At 38.0% G+C, this 23,273-nt stretch overlaps 1 protein-coding gene and 1 long non-coding RNA gene across 3 annotated transcripts in view; one reads left to right on the forward strand and one right to left on the reverse strand.

Annotated features, from left to right (window-relative positions):
- LOC108714329 (histone-arginine methyltransferase CARM1) overlaps positions 1-8,251 on the forward strand; it is a 45,080-nt gene extending 36,829 nt beyond the window's left edge. The window contains exons 10-13 of the mRNA XM_018258451.2: positions 1,593-1,682; positions 2,023-2,160; positions 5,776-5,865; positions 7,970-8,251. Of these exons, the coding sequence (XP_018113940.1) occupies positions 1,593-1,682; positions 2,023-2,160; positions 5,776-5,865; positions 7,970-7,979 (328 nt within the window). The 3' untranslated portion in view covers positions 7,980-8,251. The remainder of the gene's footprint in view (positions 1-1,592; positions 1,683-2,022; positions 2,161-5,775; positions 5,866-7,969) is intronic.
- Positions 1-23,273, reverse strand: part of LOC121394097 — a 205,559-nt gene that overhangs the window by 39,864 nt on the left and 142,422 nt on the right. The gene's annotated exons all lie outside the window — the stretch shown is intronic.

Consider the following 23,273-nt stretch of genomic DNA (forward strand, 5'->3'; position numbering starts at 1 on the left):
GTTTATTCAACAGACAGGCTTTAGACATAACAAAAAATCCAGTGGTGCACTGAGGGGTGAAAAAAGTATTTAGTGAAATAACGTACCAGGAAGCACATTTTTAGAGGAGATGCAGACACTTTGAAGAGAAGAGACTGTCTGCATATGGAATCTAACTGAAGTATTTTAGAGTTATTTATGATAAGGGCAACAAGAAATGAGTGGGCCCCTTAACTTGCAACTAAAATTGCTCTTTTCCTTAGCTTTGAGGTATATGGGAAAATAAGAGTTGGTAACAAAACTATTTTGGGCCCCATGTTGCCTTGAAGACCCTTGGCATGCTGCCACTATACAGGAAATGTAGCTCTTAAAGGAAAGAAATGGTAATGGCATAATACAGTGAGGCCACTTTGCTGAAAACAGACTACTATTTTAGTAATGGCTCCATAGCTACGATTACAACCTGTATTCTGTTCTTCCAATTTTTTAATAAATCCAAAAATTTGCCAGGAGCATCCGAGAAAAGAACAGAATAAATAAATATTATATTTCATGTTTAGTATGTGTTATTTGATGGATACCATCCAGATATGAATACACCCTGCATCATGAAATGAACTATGGTAGTTCACGATGTTCCGGCTGATTTAACAGGAAGGTTCAGTGTGGCTCCAGTACAAAAAAAAAATAATTATAGAATGTGGCTTCAGAGTTTTAGTCTATGAAAGTGGAAATAATTTATTGGGCAGTAACAATATTAGTACTCAATGGAGATATTGGCAGGTAGCCTGGGTACTCTGTGAACCTTGATTTCATCTGCCAGATAGTGAGTCTCTGTTATGCAAAAAAATTGCATGCCAGACGAAAATTGATTCATGAATCTGATTATTAGTTCCATATTCAATTGCACAGTGGGAACACATGAAAAAAAAACAGAAAGCAATGATGCCTTATCAGGTGAACATCTATTTCTGGTATTTCTTTATCTACCTAATGGAGCATATAACAGATTGAATAGCTTCAGAATAGTTTTCTACACTGATGATCTGCAGTAAATACATTATAAATATGTTGCTGCTATAAGGGGCACTAAGAAATGTAAATGTTACATGTTGATAGCTGTTACCTACATAGAAAAAGAAACTCAACTGATTGCTATAAATGTATACAATGTATATGTACATTCTCATCAAGGGCAAACCTTTTTCCTTTCTCTCAATAATTGTGCTGAGAACTAGTTTATAAATACAGTTTTATTATTTCTTGTGGCAATTTATAAATAAACCATAAACATCAGACAAACTCTTTTCAGACCAATCCCATTGCCTATTCATAACCCTTTTAGTTCTGATGTATATCTAAAAAAATCTTAATGATAAAATGAATTGAAGTGTGTCCTTATTTAACAGATGTAACTAAGATACAGCTGCTTGTGATGTTTTCTTAAGTACTGGCTTTATTTGTCTTATTTAAGTATTATTCAATTGTTCATTTATAATTTACTATAAAGTTAAGTGGTATCTACTTTAGGACAATCTGTATAAAGCTACATAATTTGCTTAAATGTATTCTTTTTTAATGTCACCTATATTTTGTATATTTTTTTTTTTCAGAATGGAGATCCCCTTTGTTTTCCACATGGTACAGTCTGGATTAGTCCATGGACTTGCAATATGGTTCGACGTTGCATTTGTTGGATCACTGTACATATTTTACATAATTTATCTTTTCATTCAAGAAAATATACAGTTTTATTAATAAACTCTAGGTGGAGTCAATATTATTGCATTTGGTGCCATTTCACTTACATTATGCAAGAAAGTTAACTCCACAACAATATCATGAACAACATGAATCAGTATATTTCTTTATGTATTCATGGTGGGCTAATCTATCTCCAGAGACCTTCTCCTAATAACTAGGAGCAAGGAACAGTTACCATAGAGCCATCTATATGTCTAGTGAACCTATGTACTTTATTAAAGATGCAACCTGAATGTCTTTCTAGCTATCTGTGTGGCTATATTTTGTCTTGTTTGGCAGAGTCACAGTCTGGCTTTCCACCGCTCCTACAGAACCTCTAACTCACTGGTACCAGGTACGCTGCCTTCTTCAGACTCCTCTCTTTGCAAAAGAGGGCGAAACTCTCTCAGGGAAAGTGCTGCTTCAGGCTAATAAGCGGTAAGATCATGTAAATACAACAACTGAAGTGACTGATCAAAGTATCAACATAGTTATTTCTATCATATATTTACAATCCCTAGTATATGTTGTTAGATCTTTGAGTACAGAACAGATACACATTTCTGTCATCTGCCCCCCACCTTTTCCTCAAGCACTAGAATAATGACTAGCTCATCTGCTTTCATTTAAAGAAAAAGCCTCCAAGCGGTACTTACGTAAATTCCCTCACAGTAGTGTCTGTTGGTGTTGGGTACAGAAAGGTAATACTAGCTGAGTAATAATCTCAGGAGACCTGGATATGGTAGGAGGAATATGCACTTCAAGAACATTTATTTTAGGGAACGTGAACCTGGATGCAGTCAGCCACTGCATCTGACAGTCTCCGCCAAATGGGAAATAAATCAAGAGGTCAAGGGTGACTCTTCTTGCTATAAAGGAATAAATCTACTGGACAGCTCATAAATTGTGTTTCAATAAAGTGCCATCTTTAATGCTGCATATCTCATTAAATATGGCACATATTGAAAACACATTGTGTGAGCTTGCTAGTGATTTATCTCACTGTACAGGGAACTTGTGGGGTGGAATGACCTTTGACCAGTGTTTGATGAGCCCAGTACTATTTAGTTACTATATTGCTAACAGGTATTTTTTGTGACACCTATTACTAGTTGCTGTATAGAAGATTTAGTGGCTTTTAGAAGGTGTTCAATATAACAATATCCTTGTACTGTTACAATGTACTATTGTAATACTCTAAGAACAGTTTCATGTTGTCAAATATAAGGATTTTAGAAGATATAACCATGACTTTGTAAATGTGTGATTTTATACTATACTCCTGACTCCTGATTACCAAGGGCTGAGTATGAAAAGTGAAGCTCTTTGTAGGCCCTATGGAGAAAGGAGACCCCATGTAATGCAAAGATCTTGATTATACCCATTCAAATGATAACCAGATTTGCCTTTTTTACATTTGTCCCAGTTTTTTGGTCTCATTGCATTCAAATAGTGATCACATGGTGTTTTAGAAAAAAACAACGTCACCCAAAATGCTGTAGGTGATGAAATATTAGTATATTTCAAAAATGTCCAAATGGCATATTCTTTTGTTATTATAATTAGGGGCAGATTTATCAAGGGTCGAATTTCGAGGGTTAAAAAAGTAAAATCCATGAATTCGATATTCGATTTATCGCAAAAGGTTCGATCGAATGATCAAATAAAAATCGTTCGATCGAACGATAAAATTCGAAGGATTTTAATAGATTGTTTGAAGGATTCTTATTCGATCATAAAAAACTTAGAAAAGTGCTGGGGAAGGTCCCCATAGGCTAACATAGCAGCTTGGTAGGTTTAAACTGCCGAAGTATGTAGTCAAAGTATTTTTTAAAGAGACAGTACTATAGAATGGTCGAATAGTCGAACAATTTCTAGTTCGAATCGAAGTCGAAGGTCGTAGTAGCCTATTCAATGGTCGAAGTACCCAAAAAACTACTTCGAAATTCAACGTTTTTTTCATTCGAAACTTTCAATTGAGCTTAGCAAATGTGCCCCTTAAACATTAAATTAACCAATTAAAATAGTTTTGGCAGCTTAGTTATCATCAAGTACAAAGTATCAAATTCGAAGGATTTTAGCGCAAAAGGTTTGATCGAATAAAAAACGATTCGAACGATTTTAAGCGATCAATCGATTGATTTTTATTCGATCAAAAAAAAACTTAGAAAAGTGCTCTGGAAGGTCCCCATAGGCTAACATTGCACTTCAGTAGCTTTAATGTAGCGAAGTATGAAGTTGAAGTTTTTTTTTTAAAGAGACAGTACTTCAATTATCGAATGGTCGAATGATTTTTACTTCGAATCGTTCGAATCATTCGATTTGATCGAATTTGACCAATTCGATGGTCGAAGTACCCAAAAAATACTTTAAAATTCGAATATTTTTGCATTCAAACTATTCATTCAAGCTTAGTAAATCTGTCTTTTTGTCTTCCAGCGTTTCTTTCCCCAATTATTACAGCCTGCCGATGCTGGTGATATGTCATTGCTACTATTATGGCAGAGGGCAAAGGGAATCATATATTATTTAGGTGTAGGCATCAAGAATATTTTATCACAGAGAGAAACAAGTTAATAAGCAATACTCACCTGTAAAATATTAATAGTGTACATTTGATTGCATAATATTTCCAACTATACTAAATTAGGTTAGGGTTCTAATTTTTTAACTATACTAAATTAGGTTTCTAATTTTCCTGTGTGCCTTACTGGGCCCAGTAAGTAAAGCAACAAAGATACATGTATGAGATCCCTTATCTCGAAAACCTTTATCCAGAAACTTTACGGGAAGGCCTTCTCCTCTAGACTCCATTTTAAAAAAAAATTCTAATTTTTAAAAGTGATTCTCTCTGTAATAATACAATGTTTAAGGGGCACATTTACTAAGCTCGAATTTCGAAGTATTTTTTGTGTACTTCGTCCTTCGAATAGGCTACTATGACCTTCGACTTCGATTCGAACGATTCAAACTAAAAATCGTTCGACTATTCGACCATTCAGTAGTCGAAGTACTGTCTCTTTAAAAAACACTTCGAACGATTTTTTGTTTTAGTTTAATTTAAGTATTTAATTTAGTATTCAAAGGATTTTACTTCGAGGGTCGAACTCGAGGGTTTATTAACCCTCGAAATTCGACCCTTGATAAATCTGCCCCTAAATGTTTAAATGATTTTTTTGTAGCGTTGTAGGGGGTTATTTATCGAAGGTTGAATGTTAGAGTTTGTTATACCTCGAATGAACTTGAATAAACTTGAATGAACTCAAATAGTATCTTATTTAAGAAAAAACTCAAATGGAAAAAACTCGATTCTGTGAGTTCGAGTTGCGAAACCCGAAAACTTGAATTAATCGATTTTTCCCGCGGTAAAAAACATGAATCGCTCAAGTTATTCAGTTTTCGGGCAAAACCCTCTGAAAAAAACTTGAACATCATGCAAGTGACCTCTGCCATTCACTCCTACATGACTTCAATAGGGTTTACATGGTGTATTTTGGATTTGCGTTATTTCCAGGGTTGGAGTATAACAAATCTTAAAATATTCAAGGTTTTTTTTTGTTTAACCCGAATTTTGACCAAAAAAAATCAACTCGAAAACTTGAATTTTCGTGGAAAACACAACTGGAACCTTAATAAATAACCCCCTTAAGGTATGGTGATACAAATTAAGGAAAGCTCCCTTATTTTGAAAATATAGGGATATATTTTGGATAAAAGACCCCATAACACAAATATATTTTTCAGCTTTTCTAAAACAACACCAACTGCTGCTGCATACTTCTAAGTACAGAGATCAAGAACTGTGTTGCAATTTTTATTTGTACAAGAATCTGATTGTATGCACCAAAGCACCCAAATTGATAAAAGGTATTTTCAGAATCGTGCGATGGCAACAGTTTGTTATGAGAACATATAATGCAGATTTAATGTACATACCTCTAATACCATTTTTAACCGCAAATCAATGAAGAGGCACATGAATGAAGGTAATTAGATGGTAATGGAGCATAACTAATAACTAACAGTATGCTATGATTTTTTTGTTTGATTCAGACAAAGTTATGACATACAAATCGTGGCAGCGGTAGACCAAACTGGCTTTAAGTCTGGCAACATTCTTGATCTAAAGAATCCCTTTTTTAGGTAAGAACTATATGTATAGTATATTTGTATATGTATATTTACACAGTACATATATATTTGTGTATACAATTTGCTGTTTAAAGGAAAACTTTACCCCTATAATTAATACTTAAGCAACAGATTTTTATATCAAATTAAGGGGCATATTCAAAAATCTTACCAAACTGGAATATATATTTAAGTAAATCTTGTTTTTTTACATCTATCTTGAGCCATGATTCTGTGTTGGTCTGTGTGCTGCCTCAGAGATCACCTGACCAGAAATACTACAACTCTAAGGGGCAGATTTATCAAGGGTCAAATTTCGAAGTGAAAAAAACGTCGAAATTCGACCATCAAATAGGTTAGTCCGACATTCGAAGTCGAATTCGAAGGATTTTTAAGATCGTACTTCGATCGTACTGCGAAACCAATGATTTAATCGTACGATTGTACGATTTTACAAAAAAATCCTTCAACTTCTCAAAACTCAAAGGTTCTAGGAGGTCGATGTGTAAAGACTTAGAAAAATGTTGTAGGAGGTCCCCATAGGCTAACATAGCAATTCGGCAGGTTTAAGGTGGCGAAGTGTCGAAGTTGAAGTTTTTTAAAGAGAAAGTACTTCGATTTTCGAATGGTCGAATAGTCAAAGCATTTTCACTTCGAAACAAAGTCGAATTTGGCCTATCCGATGGTCGAAATACCCAAAAATTACTTTGAAATTTGAAGTTTTTAAATTCGAATATTCACTTCGAATTCACTTCTACCCTTAGTAAATGTACACCTAACTGTAACAGGAAGAAGTGTGGAAGCAAAAGATATAACTTTGTCCCTTGGTTTGTTTGTGTGCACAATGAATTGTAAGATCCCGGGGCCTACATTGTTCAGGGGTATAGTTTTCCTTTAATATAACAAATATTAAGACATGGAACACCAGCACTGCTGTTCTACTAAAATACCATTTTCTAGTCTCTTGTCAGGAGCTGAACTTCAAAACAGTTTGTGTGTTTCCCACACACATTCTTTTTTTAATAGATTAACAGTGTCATGTTTGTGTGGGCCACACATCGACATTGTGTGGCATATTGATCATTCAAGGTCACTTTGGAAGCCCTGCATGTAGACACTGCACACTTGACTAATTATAATATATAAAAGTTTTTTGTGGGACACACAAAGAAAATCTGTTTGGTCAGTTATAGCAGTGGCATGGTATATAAGGTAATCCACATATATGGAGATCAATGAAACAGCATGCAGGGCTTCCCCAGTGATCAAAAGGCTTGTCAGCAATGTTCCTTTAACTAATATAACAAATATATTTCACTACATATATGTGGCCTATCACCTTTTTTGTTTTCTTTAAAAAGTTGTGCATACTGCATTTAATGGTGAACTTGTCCATCTAAATGTGAGGCCAAATAAAGGATCTGTCAGATCTGTCTGATGACTTGCTTGAATATCCAAATATGTCTTTAGCCTATTTTGACTATTTTGTGATAAATATTCACTTTACAATGACAGTTCTAGTTCACTTTTGAAGGAGAGTTCCCAAAGTACAATTTTAGGATTGTCAAACATAGCAGGGGACATTATTATTACATCAATATTTCTAATGGTACTGTATCATTTTGCATCGGATAAACTGCAGTTGTTCTCCCACATTATTTATTAATGCATATTAGGAAAGTAGATTCAATTATTATGCTGTTGATCTCAATATGAGAATATTAAAATTAAAATGGCTTCTTTTTTGAATTACTATTTATCAGACTTACAATTTTTCTTCTCTGTGGGAAGCAAAGCCGAAAACTAAGATGTTTGTATATTATTTTTAAAATACTGAACTAAAGATGTTTTCCTGGTAATAGGTATTGGCTTTACAGAAAGCAGCTTTTCCAGCTTCAGACTTTGAATAAAAAAAGTCTTATTTTTAAGAGTAGGTCTTTCTGGGGCAAGTTCTACTATAAACCAGACAGCAAATACAGAATTACATAGCTGTTTTAAATAGGTCACTATTTTGTCTAAATAAATGTTCACTTCAATGTATTATTGCTTTGTGAAACATAGTCAAGCAAATAACCTGTATTGCCATTACTACACTCTGTGGTCTATGTGTTTACAGATACGCATGAGCTGTGTGTGTGTGAAAATCTGTGGAAGGACTTTGGGATGAAGAACACGGTTTATCCAAAACTGAATAAATGAAAAAAAAAAAGAATCTGTCTGTATTTAATGGATTTATAAATTCAAATGTTTTATTTCCATTACAAATTTTTAATAAAGTAATACAGTTTTTATGAGATTATTTATTTATTATGAATGCAACAGCATGATGCTCTTTAAATCATTCAATATCAACATAAATTCAACATAAATGAATAAACACTTATGGGGTTATTTACTAAAATACAAATTTATCTCATATTTTATTTAAAAAAAACAGGACCAAACTCCCATGCCAGATTTTATCTTATTTATTCATAAAAAAAGGTAATTTAATTGGATTGCGGAAAAACGTAATTATATCGAGTGAAAATGCGAATCGCTTGAATTTTTCTGGATTTTCAGCGATAGTACCTGCGGATGCACAGGTGAATCCTGTGGGTTCCGGTATTCACCAACGCCCTTTTGGGGCCTCGGGCTTTCTGCTGCAGAAGCCAACAAGAAGTGCGTAACAAGTTCATGGGCAAGGTACCGGCAGGGATTAAGAGAAGATGTAGTCGAAGTCAGGCGAAGAGTTCAAGGCAGGCAGCAGGAGTCGTAGTCGGGAATCGGGCAGAAGTCAAAACCAGGAATTCAAATCACAATCAGACGCTTTGGCAGGAACAGATTACTGAAACCAGCTTGGGCACTTCCAAAATGGTGAATTGGCTTTTTAAGGAAGATTTGGCGCCAGTCGTGACATCATGACACTCTGCAGGAAAGATACACTGGCACACAAGGTAAATTGCAGTGCAGGGTGACCCCTTGCTGTTTATTTGTGCGGACGTGCGACGTTTCGGGGCGAGCCCCTTTCTCAAGCATACAAAAGTGACCAGGTGCATACAATTTAAAATGGAAACAATCAAGATAATTAACATGCAAAATAGAGAGCAACACCCTCCAACCATCCCATGGCTTGCCCCGAAACGTCGCACGTCCGCACAAATAAACAGCATGGGGTCACCCTGCACTGCAATTTACCTTGTGTGCCAGTGTATCTTTCCTGGAAGTATTCGTTTGGGGATTGCCGTACCCTGTACTCTGTGCACCAGGTTATCTTCTAACAGAAGTGAGGAGTGTGCTCTGCTTCATCCTTGTTCCAGTCATCATGATACTCTGCGTCATGATGCTCAGTGTCAAACGCCGGCGTCAGTGGAGCCGAAGACCAAGAAGTGCGTGTCTGCAAGTTTTTGCCCAAAAAAAGTCTGATTTTCAAGCTAAACCCAGCGCAGACCATGAAAACTTCAAATTGAGATAATGCCTCTCCCATTGACTTATACAGGACCCCGACAGATCTGAGATGGCGGATTTTCAGTTTCGAGCTTTTTGTAGCATCAGGGTATAATAAATGTAGAAAATTTCATTTTTTTCCTCTAAAAAGTTACATTTTCTAGTGAAAAAAACCATGAATTTTTTGAGATTTTAACATTCATATTTTAATAAATAAATTCCTTAGTTTATCAAAAGTCAAGTTTTAGGGGCAGTTATCAAAGTTATTAGAGCTCACTACAGAAAAATGCACCCACTTTCTATTAATTTCTATTTGAGTTTTAGAATCATATTTATCAAATGGTGAACTCTAACTTTCACCCATTGATAAATACAATTTTACATTTTCTGTAGTGAGCTCTAATATCACACTTTGATAACTCTGCCCCTTAGTTTTGTTCACATTTAGAAATACATATTACTTTAAAATCCTTGTAATTTTTAATTTAAAAGGCAAGGAGAGACTCACATTATAAAAATATATAAAACAATTGGAATCTGTGAAACCAGGTATACCATTATTTTTAATATGCAATGGGTAAAAGGAAGGCATAGTTATGGAACCTGTACAACGTTGTGTTTTGCGAGCTGTAGTTATACAGAAGATAAATCAACTAAACTCCTACTGGAAATCCATTAATGTCTACAGTATATTGTTGTATGACAAGAGATGCATTTAGGATAGCATTGCTAACCCATTAGTTTAAAGCTCAATGGCTACTTTTTTGTTTGGAAAAACACATTTCCAAACAGTATTATTGCCGTGAACTGTGCATTTTACCCATTTCTGCCTTAAAGAATGCCATTAAATTGCAACATCCATCATTGTAATCTTTCATGTTGTTGGGATTTCTGGTCTATAAATAAGTCTTTAAAAAAAAGCACTTACAGAAATGTCTGGTTTCATGAAAATCCACAAAGTTCCATTCTTGCTTAAGAAAAATGTGCCCATTTCTTAGAGTGATAACAAAGTGTGAGTTCTTTCAGTTACAATTTTAATAACATTCTGTATAATATATTAAATAGCTTAAATGTACCAGGCTTCTAGAGCTAGAATCCCGAATTCTATTCTATAATTTATACTCTAGGAATATAAAACGAATGTGATGAAAAAATAACCAAGGCTGTTGCCTAGGTTACTGAAAGAAAATATAAAAACGGCATTTAGAAAATGTCTCAAAAATGCATTTACTTAAAGTACTTAAGAAACATCGAAAACACAATATTTATTTATCAGATTGTAAAAAATCCAAAGTGTATATTTTCTCCCCACAATGCAGCATTTTACCCCAGAATTCAAGGAATGCCTGGGGTAAGAGGAAAGTAGTCATTTGAGGCTTTATTAATCTAAAGAAGGTTGTTCTCAGCTCTTCCCTGCCCGTGTAAGACTGTTTTGTTGTTGGCGCACAATTATGCATGGGTTAGCAGATTGTTTTCAGTACTGGCTAAAGAGAGTAGCTTGCACTCGAGTTTTCCAGTCCCTTTTATATTTGGTTATATCAGGGGCAGAAGCCTCAAGGATCTGTTGGTTAAAGCAGATCATATACACAGTTAACAGCTAACTCCACAACTAATTGATCCTACACTGGGATGCTAAAGGTGTCCACACTGCATGATTTCCTAGACATATGCCTATCTTGAAATGGCACAGGGATATCTAGGAGTACTGAAGTAGATAAATCAATCTGCACAAAAGTACCCTGGGCAGAAACGAAGAACACAAGACGTGGCTTGGGGTAAGAGGAAAGTAGTCATTTGAGGCTTTATTGATCTAAAGTAGGTTGTTCTCAGCTCTACTTTGGATGGATAGTGATTGTTTTCTGTTGATAGTGGGTTCTTTGAAGAAACATTGAAAGGTATTGCTAGGGTGGCGCTGAGAGGGGATTAATAATGTGGAATCAAATGGTAATTTTTGGTAAATGCAGACAATGAGGCCAAAAGTTCCAAAAAATTGACAGTACACAGTGGTACACTCATGCTCTTCTCTTCTAATAGTTAGTGCAGGTGTCTAAATTGGATCTCTACATCAAACACATTGATATATATAATATACATACATATATATACAGTATATCAGAAGACCTGCACTCACAGGTCTTACAAAGAAATAACGGATAACAGAAAGAACTAGTTCTTATTTTTAACTATTAAACACTGTTATTTCTTTGTAAGACCTGTGAGTACGAGCCTCCTTCTTGTATACACTTATCTTTTTGGCCTTTATTTGCACCCAGGCAACTCCCACCTCTACACGAGTGGGCAGATTTATCAAAGGTCGAATTTTGAAGTGTAAAATACTTCGAAATTCAACCATCGAATTAAAATACTTCGAATATCAAAGTCGAAGTATTTTTCATCGTATTTGGCCATCGAACGATCGAAGTAAAATCGTTCGATTCCAGGACAGAGGCCACTTCTTCTTTTGACTGATGTTTACAAAGGCTTTGAAAACCTGGAAACTAGTGGTGTGCATAATCACAGGGCAAGTAGCTAGTAATGATATCTTGTAGACAATTTTCAAAATGTTGAAAAAGACTTTATCTGGTTCAGCAGAAAACAGATGCCAACCTGGACAGATGTAGGTGGTGGCAGGTAACAGTTTGCAACTAAAATAGAACATGGAACATCCTGTGCTAAGACACAAGAACTTTGCACTAGGTTCATTATCCCATTGCAATCAATCATCAGAATATTGCTATGGGTTACCCGACCTGGTGCTTAATATCCAACGTAATACTTTTCAGTCTCATGGCAATATATATACAGTAACATCAATTTTTTTTAAAAGAAATTTGTTAGTATACATTGAAAAAAAAACAACAAGACAAATTAAACTTTAAAATTGCAAAGCCTTTATTAAGAAATAACTTACCAAAACTCTGCTTCCGCAGAGAAATCGAGCACCGCACGATGGATTGCGATCGCCTTTTCTGAAAACGAGCCACCACTGGGATCACCTAACTATAGTTGGAAATGATGTGAGCTACAACATGGAGCTGGCCACTGCTCCTGTATAAGCTATAGCAAAAAAGGGGTGCTGTGACCACAAAATTCCTACAGGCAAGTCAAGATGTCCTCTGAACTCACCCATAATCAATGGAAAGACAAAGAAAATACAACATAAAGGGGCCTATTTACCAAAGGTTGAATTTTAGTGGTTTAGAGGTTTTTGAAACCATGACTAAACCTCGAAAACTTCTTAAAATGGTCCAATAGGATTAACTCATTCCATTGACTTCTATAGGACCTTTACAACTTTTTCCTGGCCAAGTTTTGTATTAGTGAATTAGTGTTTTTCATGATTTTTACATTTAATAAAGCTCACATTTTTAGAGTGTTTATAAAAAAAAACTAGAGAACTGCAAATTTTTAGCGTTTTGTGGAGAAAAATATACATTTGACGGGCCCCTTAAACATTTTGTGCATTAAGCTACCAAACAATGTCCTACCCTTTAAGGCAGGGGTCCCCAACCTTTTTTACTTGTGAGCCACATTTAAATGTAAAAAAGAGTTGGGGAGCAAAACAAGCATGAAAAAGTCCATGGGGATGTCAAATAAGGGCTGTTATTGGCAGCCCCTATATGGACTGGTAGCCCTCAGGAGGCTCTGTTTGGCAGTACACCTGGTTTCTATGCCTCCAAGCCAAGAATTCAAAAATAAGCATCTGCTTTGAGGCCACTGAGAGCAAGATCCAAGGGGTTGGTGAGCAACATGTTGCTTGCGAGCTACTGGTTGGGGACCACTGCTTCAAGGCAACCCTAATATCCCATAACATTTCCAGTGGATCCACTTCAATAAAACAAAGGGTGAACTGAGAAATTTTTAGTGGCTAAATTACCCTAAACTATGTCTGTTGGCTCCCACTGGCTCCAATGGGAATGCATATCTGAGAATTATGGTTCCATGTGCCAAGGAGCTGAGATATACCCCAAACATTAACTTTAACCTGACCTGAGATCCATTATATAGACTATATAATCTTTTGTATGATTCTTTTTTTTTTCCATTAAAATTAAAAATGTATGATTTTTTTTCAGCAAAGAAAACTATTCTTTGTCACACATTGATATGTTAATTTAAGTATTTTGTGGGTTGCTGTAATCATTATAATGATGAATGTTTGTTCATTTAAATTTACTGCATTGCTTTGTCAGCTTCCTTGCCCATTCATGGTTTTTGGCTGTTTATAAAGCATTTGAATCTCCAAAAATATTTTATGGGCAACATGCAATTAAATTGGCAGCATGCTAATAAAATATCTTCCCCTGCCAGTATTTCACATAATTACCCAATTATCTGAAGTGTGATGAAGACAAGGGACCAGCAGCTGTGACATTTTGTTTTCTGATAAGATAGCTAAATGTTTGCCCTGGGATTTTAAGCCTTTTAACCACTACAACAACAATACAAGCTGATGCTTTACAGTCCATTTTATGTGAGTAGTGTTAGAGTTAGTAATACATAAGGTAAAATTGAATTTAGCCGTCGATAAATGTTTTTAATCATAACAACAACATCAACATTTCTGAACTGACGGCATTATTTACTACTGATGCTAATTATTTAACCCTTTAAGTGCCAGCAGAATTTCACATTTCTGGTACGCGAAATGCCAGACGTTTTTTAAGCATTTGGTACTTGTTCAGTTTAACAAGGTTTTTCTGTAGGAAAACCTCCATGAAACTAGGAAAATTATATATTGTTTTTTTCGTTATAAATTGGACTTTGACATGCAAGTGTAATTTTGCAACTTTTCTGGAGATTTAGTGTGTATTTTGGGTGAAATATGTAAAAAAAAAAAAAAATTATTAAAAAATGGAGTATATCTTGAGTTTTTTTTCCACAGAAAAGTTGATTTTACGAGCATTTTTTTTGTGTTTGTAAAAGCCGTGATCCTGCCAAGTCCAACGATACCAAATATGTATCAGTAACCCACTTTTTTTGTCCAGGAGTAACCCCCAAACTAAATCAGCATTTTCTAGAATTTTACACCAGAACAAAGTAGATAAGCACATGTAACAGTTGATGCAGCATAACTTATATGTAAATTTAAATTATCCCTTCAAGTTTGGTATTTTTAGAAACAACAGACCTTCAGGTTTGTAGGGGTGCTGTATTTTTTACTCAAAATTGAAATACATTTTACCAGCGCATCATGAAATTTAGAGCTTTTTTGTTGCATTTTTAGTTTTTTTCTAAAATGTAAACTTAGACGCAGGATCAAATGTAAATCTGACAAAACAACACGGTTATAAATGTTGAAACCACAGACAATTTGAAAGACAAACTTCTCATGAATAAAACAATACCCCATATGTATGGATACACATAGAGACGCAGCCACCAAACACCCCAAAACAGGAGCAATGCATAAGGGCAATTGCAGTTGAAAATCTGGGGACTGCGCTCTATGTGTACTACTTGCAGTTTTTCCATCTAAACACCCCCAAAATGTGAAATAACCCCCACAAACCATACATTACCGAAAAGTACACTTCTTCAGCTATTCAAAGATGCCATTCTCGCTTTTCTACACGGAGAATTGTGGCCGCAGTCCTTCGTAGAAGTCCGAGACTTGGCCTGAAATAAAGGAAAAAAGATATACAAAGCTAGATTTCTCCCTAACTATCCATGGTAACTACCAAAAACCTGCTCAATAACAATCTGCAAGTCCCCCTGAATGAAATGATACCCCCTATGTATGGATACACATAGAGACGCAGCCACCAAACACCCCAAAACAGGAGCAATGCAGAAGGGCAATTGCAGTTGAAAATCTGGGGGCTGCGCTCTATGTGTACTACTTGCGTTTTTTCAGTCTAAACACCCCCAAACTCTGAAATAACCCCCACAAACCATATATTACCGTAAAGTGCACTTCTTCAGCTATTCAAAGACGCCATTCTTGCTTTTCTACACGGAGAATTGTGGCCGCAGTCCTTCGTAGAAGTCCGAGACTTGGTCTGAAATAAAGGAAAAAAGATATACAAAGCTAGATTTCTCCCTAACTATCCATGGTAACTACCAAAAACCTGCTCAATAACAATCTGCAAGTCCCCCTGAATGAAATGATACCCCCTATGTATGGATACACATAGAGACGCAGCCACCAAACACCCCAAAACAGGAGCAATGCAGAAGGACAATTGCAGTTGAAAATCTGGGGGCTGCGCTCTATGTGTACTACTTGTGGTTTTTCAGTCTAAACACCCCCAAACTCTGAAATAACCCCCACAAACCATATATTACCGTAAAGTGCACTTCTTCAGCTATTCAAAGACGCCATTCTTGCTTTTCTACACGGAGAATTGTGGCCGCAGTCCTTCGTAGAAGTCCGAGACTTGGTCTGAAATAAAGGAAAAAAGATATACAAAGCTAGATTTCTCCCTAACTATCCATGGTAACTACCAAAAACCTGCTCAATAACAATCTGCAAGTCCCCCTGAATGAAATGATACCCCCTATGTATGGATACACATAGAGACGCAGCCACCAAACACCCCAAAACAGGAGCAATGCAGAAGGACAATTGCAGTTGAAAATCTGGGGGCTGCGCTCTATGTGTACTACTTGTGGTTTTTCAGTCTAAACACCCCCAAACTCTGAAATAACCCCCACAAACCATATATTACCGTAAAGTGCACTTCTTCAGCTATTCAAAGACGCCATTCTTGCTTTTCTACACGGAGAATTGTGGCCGCAGTCCTTCGTAGAATTCCGAGACTTGGTCTGAAATAAAGGAAAACAGATATACAAAGCTAGATTTCTCCCTAACTATCCATGGTAACTACCAAAAACCTGCTCAATAACAATCTGCAAGTCCCCCTGAATGAAATGATACCCCCTATGTATGGATACACATAGAGACGCAGCCACCAAACACCCCAAAACAGGAGCAATGCAGAAGGGCAATTGCAGTTGAAAATCTGGGGGCTGCGCTCTATGTGTACTACTTGTGGTTTTTCAGTCTAAACACCCCCAAACTCTGAAATAACCCCCACAAACTATATATTACCGTAAAGTGCACTTCTTCAGCTATTCAAAGACGCCATTCTTGCTTTTCTACACGGAGAATTGTGGCCGCAGTCCTTCGCAGAAGTCCGAGACTTGGTCTGAAATAAAGGAAAAAAGATATACAAAGCTAGATTTCTCCCTAACTATCCATGGTAACTACCAAAAACCTGCTCAATAACAATCTGCAAGTCCCCCTGAATGAAACGATACCCCCTATGTATGGATACACATAGAGACGCAGCCACCAAACACCCCAAAACAGGAGCAATGCAGAAGGGCAATTGCAGTTGAAAATCTGGGGGCTGCGCTCTATGTGTACTACTTGTGGTTTTTCAGTCTAAACACCCCTAAACTCTGAAATAACCCCCACAAACCATATATTACCGTAAAGTACACTTCTTCAGCTATTCAAAGACGCCATTCTTGCTTTTCTACACAGAGAATTGTGGCCGCAGTCCTTCGCAGAAGTCCGAGACTTGGTCTGAAATAAAGGAAAAAGATATACAAAGCTAGATTTCTCCCTAACTATCCATGGTAACTACCAAAAACCTGCTCAATAACAATCTGCAAGTCCCCCTGAATGAAATGATACCCCCTATGTATGGATACACATAGAGACGCAGCCACCAAACACCCCAAAACAGGAGCAATGCAGAAGGGCAATTGCAGTTGAAAATCTGGGGGCTGCGCTCTATGTGTACTACTTGCGGTTTTTCAGTCTAAACACCCCCAAACTCTGAAATAACCCCCACAAACCATATATTACCGTAAAGTGCACTTCTTCAGCTATTCAAAGACGCCATTCTTGCTTTTCTACACGGAGAATTGTGGCCGCAGTCCTTCGCAGAAGTCCGAGACTTGGTCTGAAATAAAGGAAAAAAGATATACAAAGCTAGATTTCTCCCTAACTATCCATGGTAACTACCAAAAACCTGCTCAATAACAATCTGCAAGTCCCCCTGAATGAAACGATACCCCCTATGTATGGATACACATAGAGACGCAGCCACCAAACACCCCAAAACAGGAGCAATGCAGAAGGGCAATTGCAGTTGAAAATCTGGGGGCTGCGCTCTATGTGTACTACTTGTGGTTTTTCAGTCTAAACACCCCTAAACTCTGAAATAACCCCCACAAACCATATATTACCGTAAAGTACACTTCTTCAGCTATTCAAAGACGCCATTCTTGCTTTTCTACACAGAGAATTGTGGCCGCAGTCCTTCGCAGAAGTCCGAGACTTGGTCTGAAATAAAGGAAAAAAGATATACAAAGCTAGATTTCTCCCTAACTATCCATGGTAACTACCAAAAACCTGCTCAATAACAATCTGCAAGTCCCCCTGAATGAAATGATACCCCCTATGTATGGATACACATAGAGACGCAGCCACCAAACACCCCAAAACAGGAGCAATGCAGAAGGGCAATTGCAGTTGAAAATCTGGGGGCTGCGCTCTATGTGTACTACTTGCGGTTTTTCAGTCTAAACACCCCCAAACTCTGAAATAACCCCCACAAACCATATATTACCGTAAAGTGCACTTCTTCAGCTATTCAAAGACGCCATTCTTGCTTTTCTACACGGAGAATTGTGGCCGCAGTCCTTCGCAGAAGTCCGAGACTTGGTCTGAAATAAAGGAAAAAAGATATACAAAGCTAGATTTCTCCCTAACTATCCATGGTAACTACCAAAAACCTGCTCAATAACAATCTGCAAGTCCCCCTGAATGAAACGATACCCCCTATGTATGGATACACATAGAGACGCAGCCACCAAACACCCCAAAACAGGAGCAATGCAGAAGGGCAATTGCAGTTGAAAATCTGGGGGCTGCGCTCTATGTGTACTACTTGTGGTTTTTCAGTCTAAACACCCCTAAACTCTGAAATAACCCCCACAAACCATATATTACCGTAAAGTACACTTCTTCAGCTATTCAAAGACGCCATTCTTGCTTTTCTACACAGAGAATTGTGGCCGCAGTCCTTCGCAGAAGTCCGAGACTTGGTCTGAAATAAAGGAAAAAAGATATACAAAGCTAGATTTCTCCCTAACTATCCATGGTAACTACCAAAAACCTGCTCAATAACAATCTGCAAGTCCCCCTGAATGAAATGATACCCCCTATGTATGGATACACATAGAGACGCAGCCACCAAACACCCTAAAACAGGAGCAATGCAGAAGGGCAATTGCAGTTGAAAATCTGGGGGCTGCGCTCTATGTGTACTACTTGCGGTTTTTCAGTCTAAACACCCCCAAACTCTGAAATAACCCCCACAAACCATATATTACCGTAAAGTGCACTTCTTCAGCTATTCAAAGACGCCATTCTTGCTTTTCTACACGGAGAATTGTGGCCGCAGTCCTTCGCAGAAGTCCGAGACTTGGTCTGAAATAAAGGAAAAAAGATATACAAAGCTAGATTTCTCCCTAACTATCCATGGTAACTACCAAAAACCTGCTCAATAACAATCTGCAAGTCCCCCTGAATGAAATGATACCCCCTATGTATGGATACACATAGAGACGCAGCCACCAAACACCCCAAAACAGGAGCAATGCAGAAGGGCAATTGCAGTTGAAAATCTGGGGGCTGCGCTCTATGTGTACTACTTGTGGTTTTTCAGTCTAAACACCCCCAAACTCTGAAATAACCCCCACAAACCATATATTACCGTAAAGTACACTTCTTCAGCTATTCAAAGACACCATTCTTGCTTTTCTACACGGAGAATTGTGGCCGCAGTCCTTCGTAGAAGTCCGAGACTTGGTCTGAAATAAAGGAAAAAAGATATACAAAGCTAGATTTCTCCCTAACTATCCATGGTAACTACCAAAAACCTGCTCAATAACAATCTGCAAGTCCCCCTGAATGAAATGATACCCCCTATGTATGGATACACATAGAGACACAGCCACCAAACACCCCAAAACAGGGACAATGCATAATATTGGGGCTGCGAATTTATATGAGGTTCTCAACTTTTCTCATCCTAAACTGCACCTTTTCTGTTAAACCCCCACAAACCATATATTTTTGAAAAGTACACTTCATTAGATATTCAAAGATGCCATTCTTACTTTTCTACACGGAGAATTGTGGCCGCAGTCCTTCGTAGAAGTCCGAGACTTGGCCTGAAATAAAGGAAAAAAGATATACAAAGCTAGATTTCTCCCTAAGTATCCATGGTAACTACCAAAAACCTGCTCAATAACAATCTGCAAGTCCCCCTGAATGAAATGATACCCCCTATGTATGGATACACATAGAGACACAGCCACAAAACACTCCAAAACAGGGACAATGCATAATATTGGGGCTGCGAATTTATACGAGGTTCTCAACTTTTCTAATCCTAAACTGCACCTTTTCTGTTAAATAACCCCCACAAACCATATATTTTTGAAAAGTACACTTCATTAGATATTCAAAGATGCCATTCTTACTTTTCTACACGGAGAATTGTGGCCGCAGTCCTTCGTAGAAATCCGAGACTTGGTCTGAAATAAAGGAAAAAAAGATATACAAACTTAGATTTCCCCCTAAGTTTCCATGGTAACTAACAAAAACCTGCTCAATAACAATCTGCAAGTCCCCCTGAATAAAATGATACCCCATATGTATGCATAAACATAGAGACACAGCCACCAAACATCCCAAAACAGGGACAATGCGTAATATTGGTGCTGTGAATTTAGGTGCATGTATCCATATATCATCTGAAACTGTCCCTTACTGATGAAATAACCCCCAAAAACTAAGATTTCTTGAAAATAAACACCTTCAACTATTCAGAGATGCCATTCATGCTTTACTGCGTGGAGAATTTTGGCCACATTCTGCATTGCAGAACTCTGCTTTGGTCTGAAATAAAGGAAAAGATAGTATACAAAGTTAAGATTTATCTCCCAGGGAATTTTGGGAGCACTTTATGGATCTGCATCTGGGTGCTACTACCCCAAAATATATTTCACTCACCTATTCGGATATATTGTAGTGGAGTGTCTTTGAGTTCCATCTGTCCTGTGGTGTTACGATACGAATTCCTTTGCTTCTTCCTACACTATTTCGCCAATGACAAAATCTGTACCACATTTACAAATACATTTTCCAACAGAAACCATAGTAAATTTGGCCCATAAATTATGCAAGTGTCCTAAGAAGTTTAGGAATTTAGGTGGCAACAATGAGGATTGGGGCATTAGCAGCTGAAATACTCACAAATCCAGAGATACCTAAATCTACAAAAACAAATGCAAATGTTGCTCAGAAATACAGACAAAATTATAGATAACTGCGCTGATAGACGAGCTTTTGAGGTGCCAGTAAAATAAAAGACTTGTAGCATCAGCATTAGAGATGCACATCATCCCACGTATTCATCACGCACCACAAGTTCTATCGTGTGCCCTCTCGCCAACCAGCACCTCATTTTGCTATTTACCACCAGCGCAATAGAAGTGCTATCCATAACACAACTGGTCTAAAACACCATTGCTCAACACAAAAGCTGAATGCCTAGACTAAGAACAATTGGAGTAGACACTCGCACACCCGTTGTGCAGGTATATAGCTTTGCTCGGTGCACAGTGAATGGAGGATACGGTGGCCTCCTAGTAACGTCTTGTATCTGCAGGGCAAGCCCTAGCAAAGGTTTTTACTGCGGTGGCACCACGGCAGTAAAAACCTTTGCAAGGGCTTGCCCTGCAGATACAAGTCTCGTGTGCTAGTGTGGTTTTTTGATTTAGACTAAGAACAAAACTACATACAAGTTTTTACTGCTACATTGCACTGCTCACCCAGTGCCAAATCCTATATAAAAAAATCAAAGATCACTACTATACAGAAAAAAAACTGTCATTGTTTGCCTTGTCAAACTTTTTTTTTTATTAACAACATCTATACCTAGTTATAAGCGAAGTAGGGACCTGCCAAAATGTTAGATCTCAATAGGGGGGCTTGAATCTGAAAAACCACTCCACAAAAAAAAAACAAAAAAAAGAAAAGTATCACTCTGCCAGCACACCTAAACAGCTACTGCTAGCATGTGCATAAAACCTAGAGCATGCCAAGTTTACTATACAGATTTACTAAATCCTTTTACCACCAACAAACCCAGAGAGCCCTAACCTACCAACACAATACAGAATTCAAGCCCTCTCGTAGTGTACCACAGTGTGGTACACCTCAAAACAGGGTTCGAAACACAAAGCAGGCTTGCTAGGACACTTGGGACAAAAATACCGCACATCTTTTCTAACACCCCTGGAACGGCAAACCTTACAAGCTCTCTGGGCATATCTTTTATTAGGAGTTGGTGGAATTTGGGCAATGAAATGCTTACCCACCATTCGGGCAACATTGTCATTGCCAGGCATTTCTGGAACCTCCTGTAAATCACCAAACAAAAGGGCAGGGAGCAGCTGCAGCAGATAATTGTAAAAACTCAATTTTGGGCCTGGTACTGCCGTTTTGTAAACGACATAAGAATTATAAAGGGCCATTTGGATCATATAAATTGCGGCTTTTTTGTACCAGGCCCTGGTTTTTCTGGTGGCGTCGTAATAAGTTTGGATTTGGTCGGTTTTATCGACGCCACCCATATGCTTACTATATTCTTTACAACAGAGTGGCTTTGATTTTGCGGGCCTATCACCACTTCTGTGTTGGACAACTACACTCTCATTGTGGATAGTAGTAAGCATAAAAACATTTTTGGTGTCTGCAAATTTTAATGCCAGGAGCTCATCGCTTCTTAGAGCATGTACTTCTCCACGTTTCAATTTCTTATCCACCAGTTCCTTGGGCAGTCCTCTGCGGTTACGCCTAACAGTGCCACAAGCTGGGGTGTCCAACCAGTAAAGGGTTCTGAATAAGGGGATGCTTGTGTAAAAGTTATCCACGTATAAGTGGTAACCTTGGCCCAACAGTGGAGATATGAGCTCCCAGACAATTTTACCACTGACAGTCAAGTCAAGGGGACAGCCGGGGGGGTCCAAATTAGTGTCCTTTCCCTCGTAGATCATGAAAAAACTAGTATAGCCCGAGCTGCTTTCACAGAGTTTGTAAAATTTCATCCCATATCGAGCACGCTTACTAGGGATGTATTGGCGAAATTTTAGGCGCCCTTTGAAGAGCAAAAGGGACTCGTCCACACATATATTTTGGGAGGGGGAGTAGACCTCTGTGAAGCGCTGAGACAGGCTATCTATAAGGGGCCTCAATTTGTAAAGCCTGTCGTAACCGGGCTCATTAGGGGGAACAGCCGCTGCATTGTCGTTAAAATGAAGAAACCGCAGTAAAATTTGATAACGGTTTCTTGGCATAACGGCTGAAAAAAGAGGGATGGAAAGGACTGTAGTGGTATCCCAGTATGAAGCTAAGGTGTTGCGTTCTACGAGTCCCATTGCCAATGTGAGCGCCAGGAATCTTTTGATTTCATTTACAGTAGTGGGATACCACGCCTGGGCTCTTGAATACCCTGGTATAGGGTGGCTGGCAAGATACTGCTCAGCGTATAAATTTGTGTAATGGACCATGTCCTGTAGGATGGCCTCTGTGATAAAAAGATTGAAGAAATCTAGGATTTCAAAGTTAGTGGTGTCCACCTTGACGCCCGTGACTGCAGTGAATGGGGGAATTTCAGGGGCATAATTACAGGGAGGCCCCCACATAGGCGCTCCAACTGCTGCATCACCACTACCCTCACCCTCTTCTACCTCCATGGGTGCATCTGGCACACTGCCACCAGCCTCTCCCTCTTCTTCTACTTCTTCAGCAGTAAGTGTGCCGCCACTACTAGCCTCTGCGCTAATAGTGCTGCTATCACCAACCTCTGATTCATCAGTAGAGTCATTAGATGGGACATACTCCGAATCAGAATTGCTAAATTCCTCTGAGCTGGAGTCCTCACAATACCTAGCCGCTTCTGCAG

This window comes from Xenopus laevis, chromosome 1L (genome assembly GCF_017654675.1).
Source record: "Xenopus laevis strain J_2021 chromosome 1L, Xenopus_laevis_v10.1, whole genome shotgun sequence".
NCBI lineage: Eukaryota > Metazoa > Chordata > Amphibia > Anura > Pipidae > Xenopus > Xenopus laevis.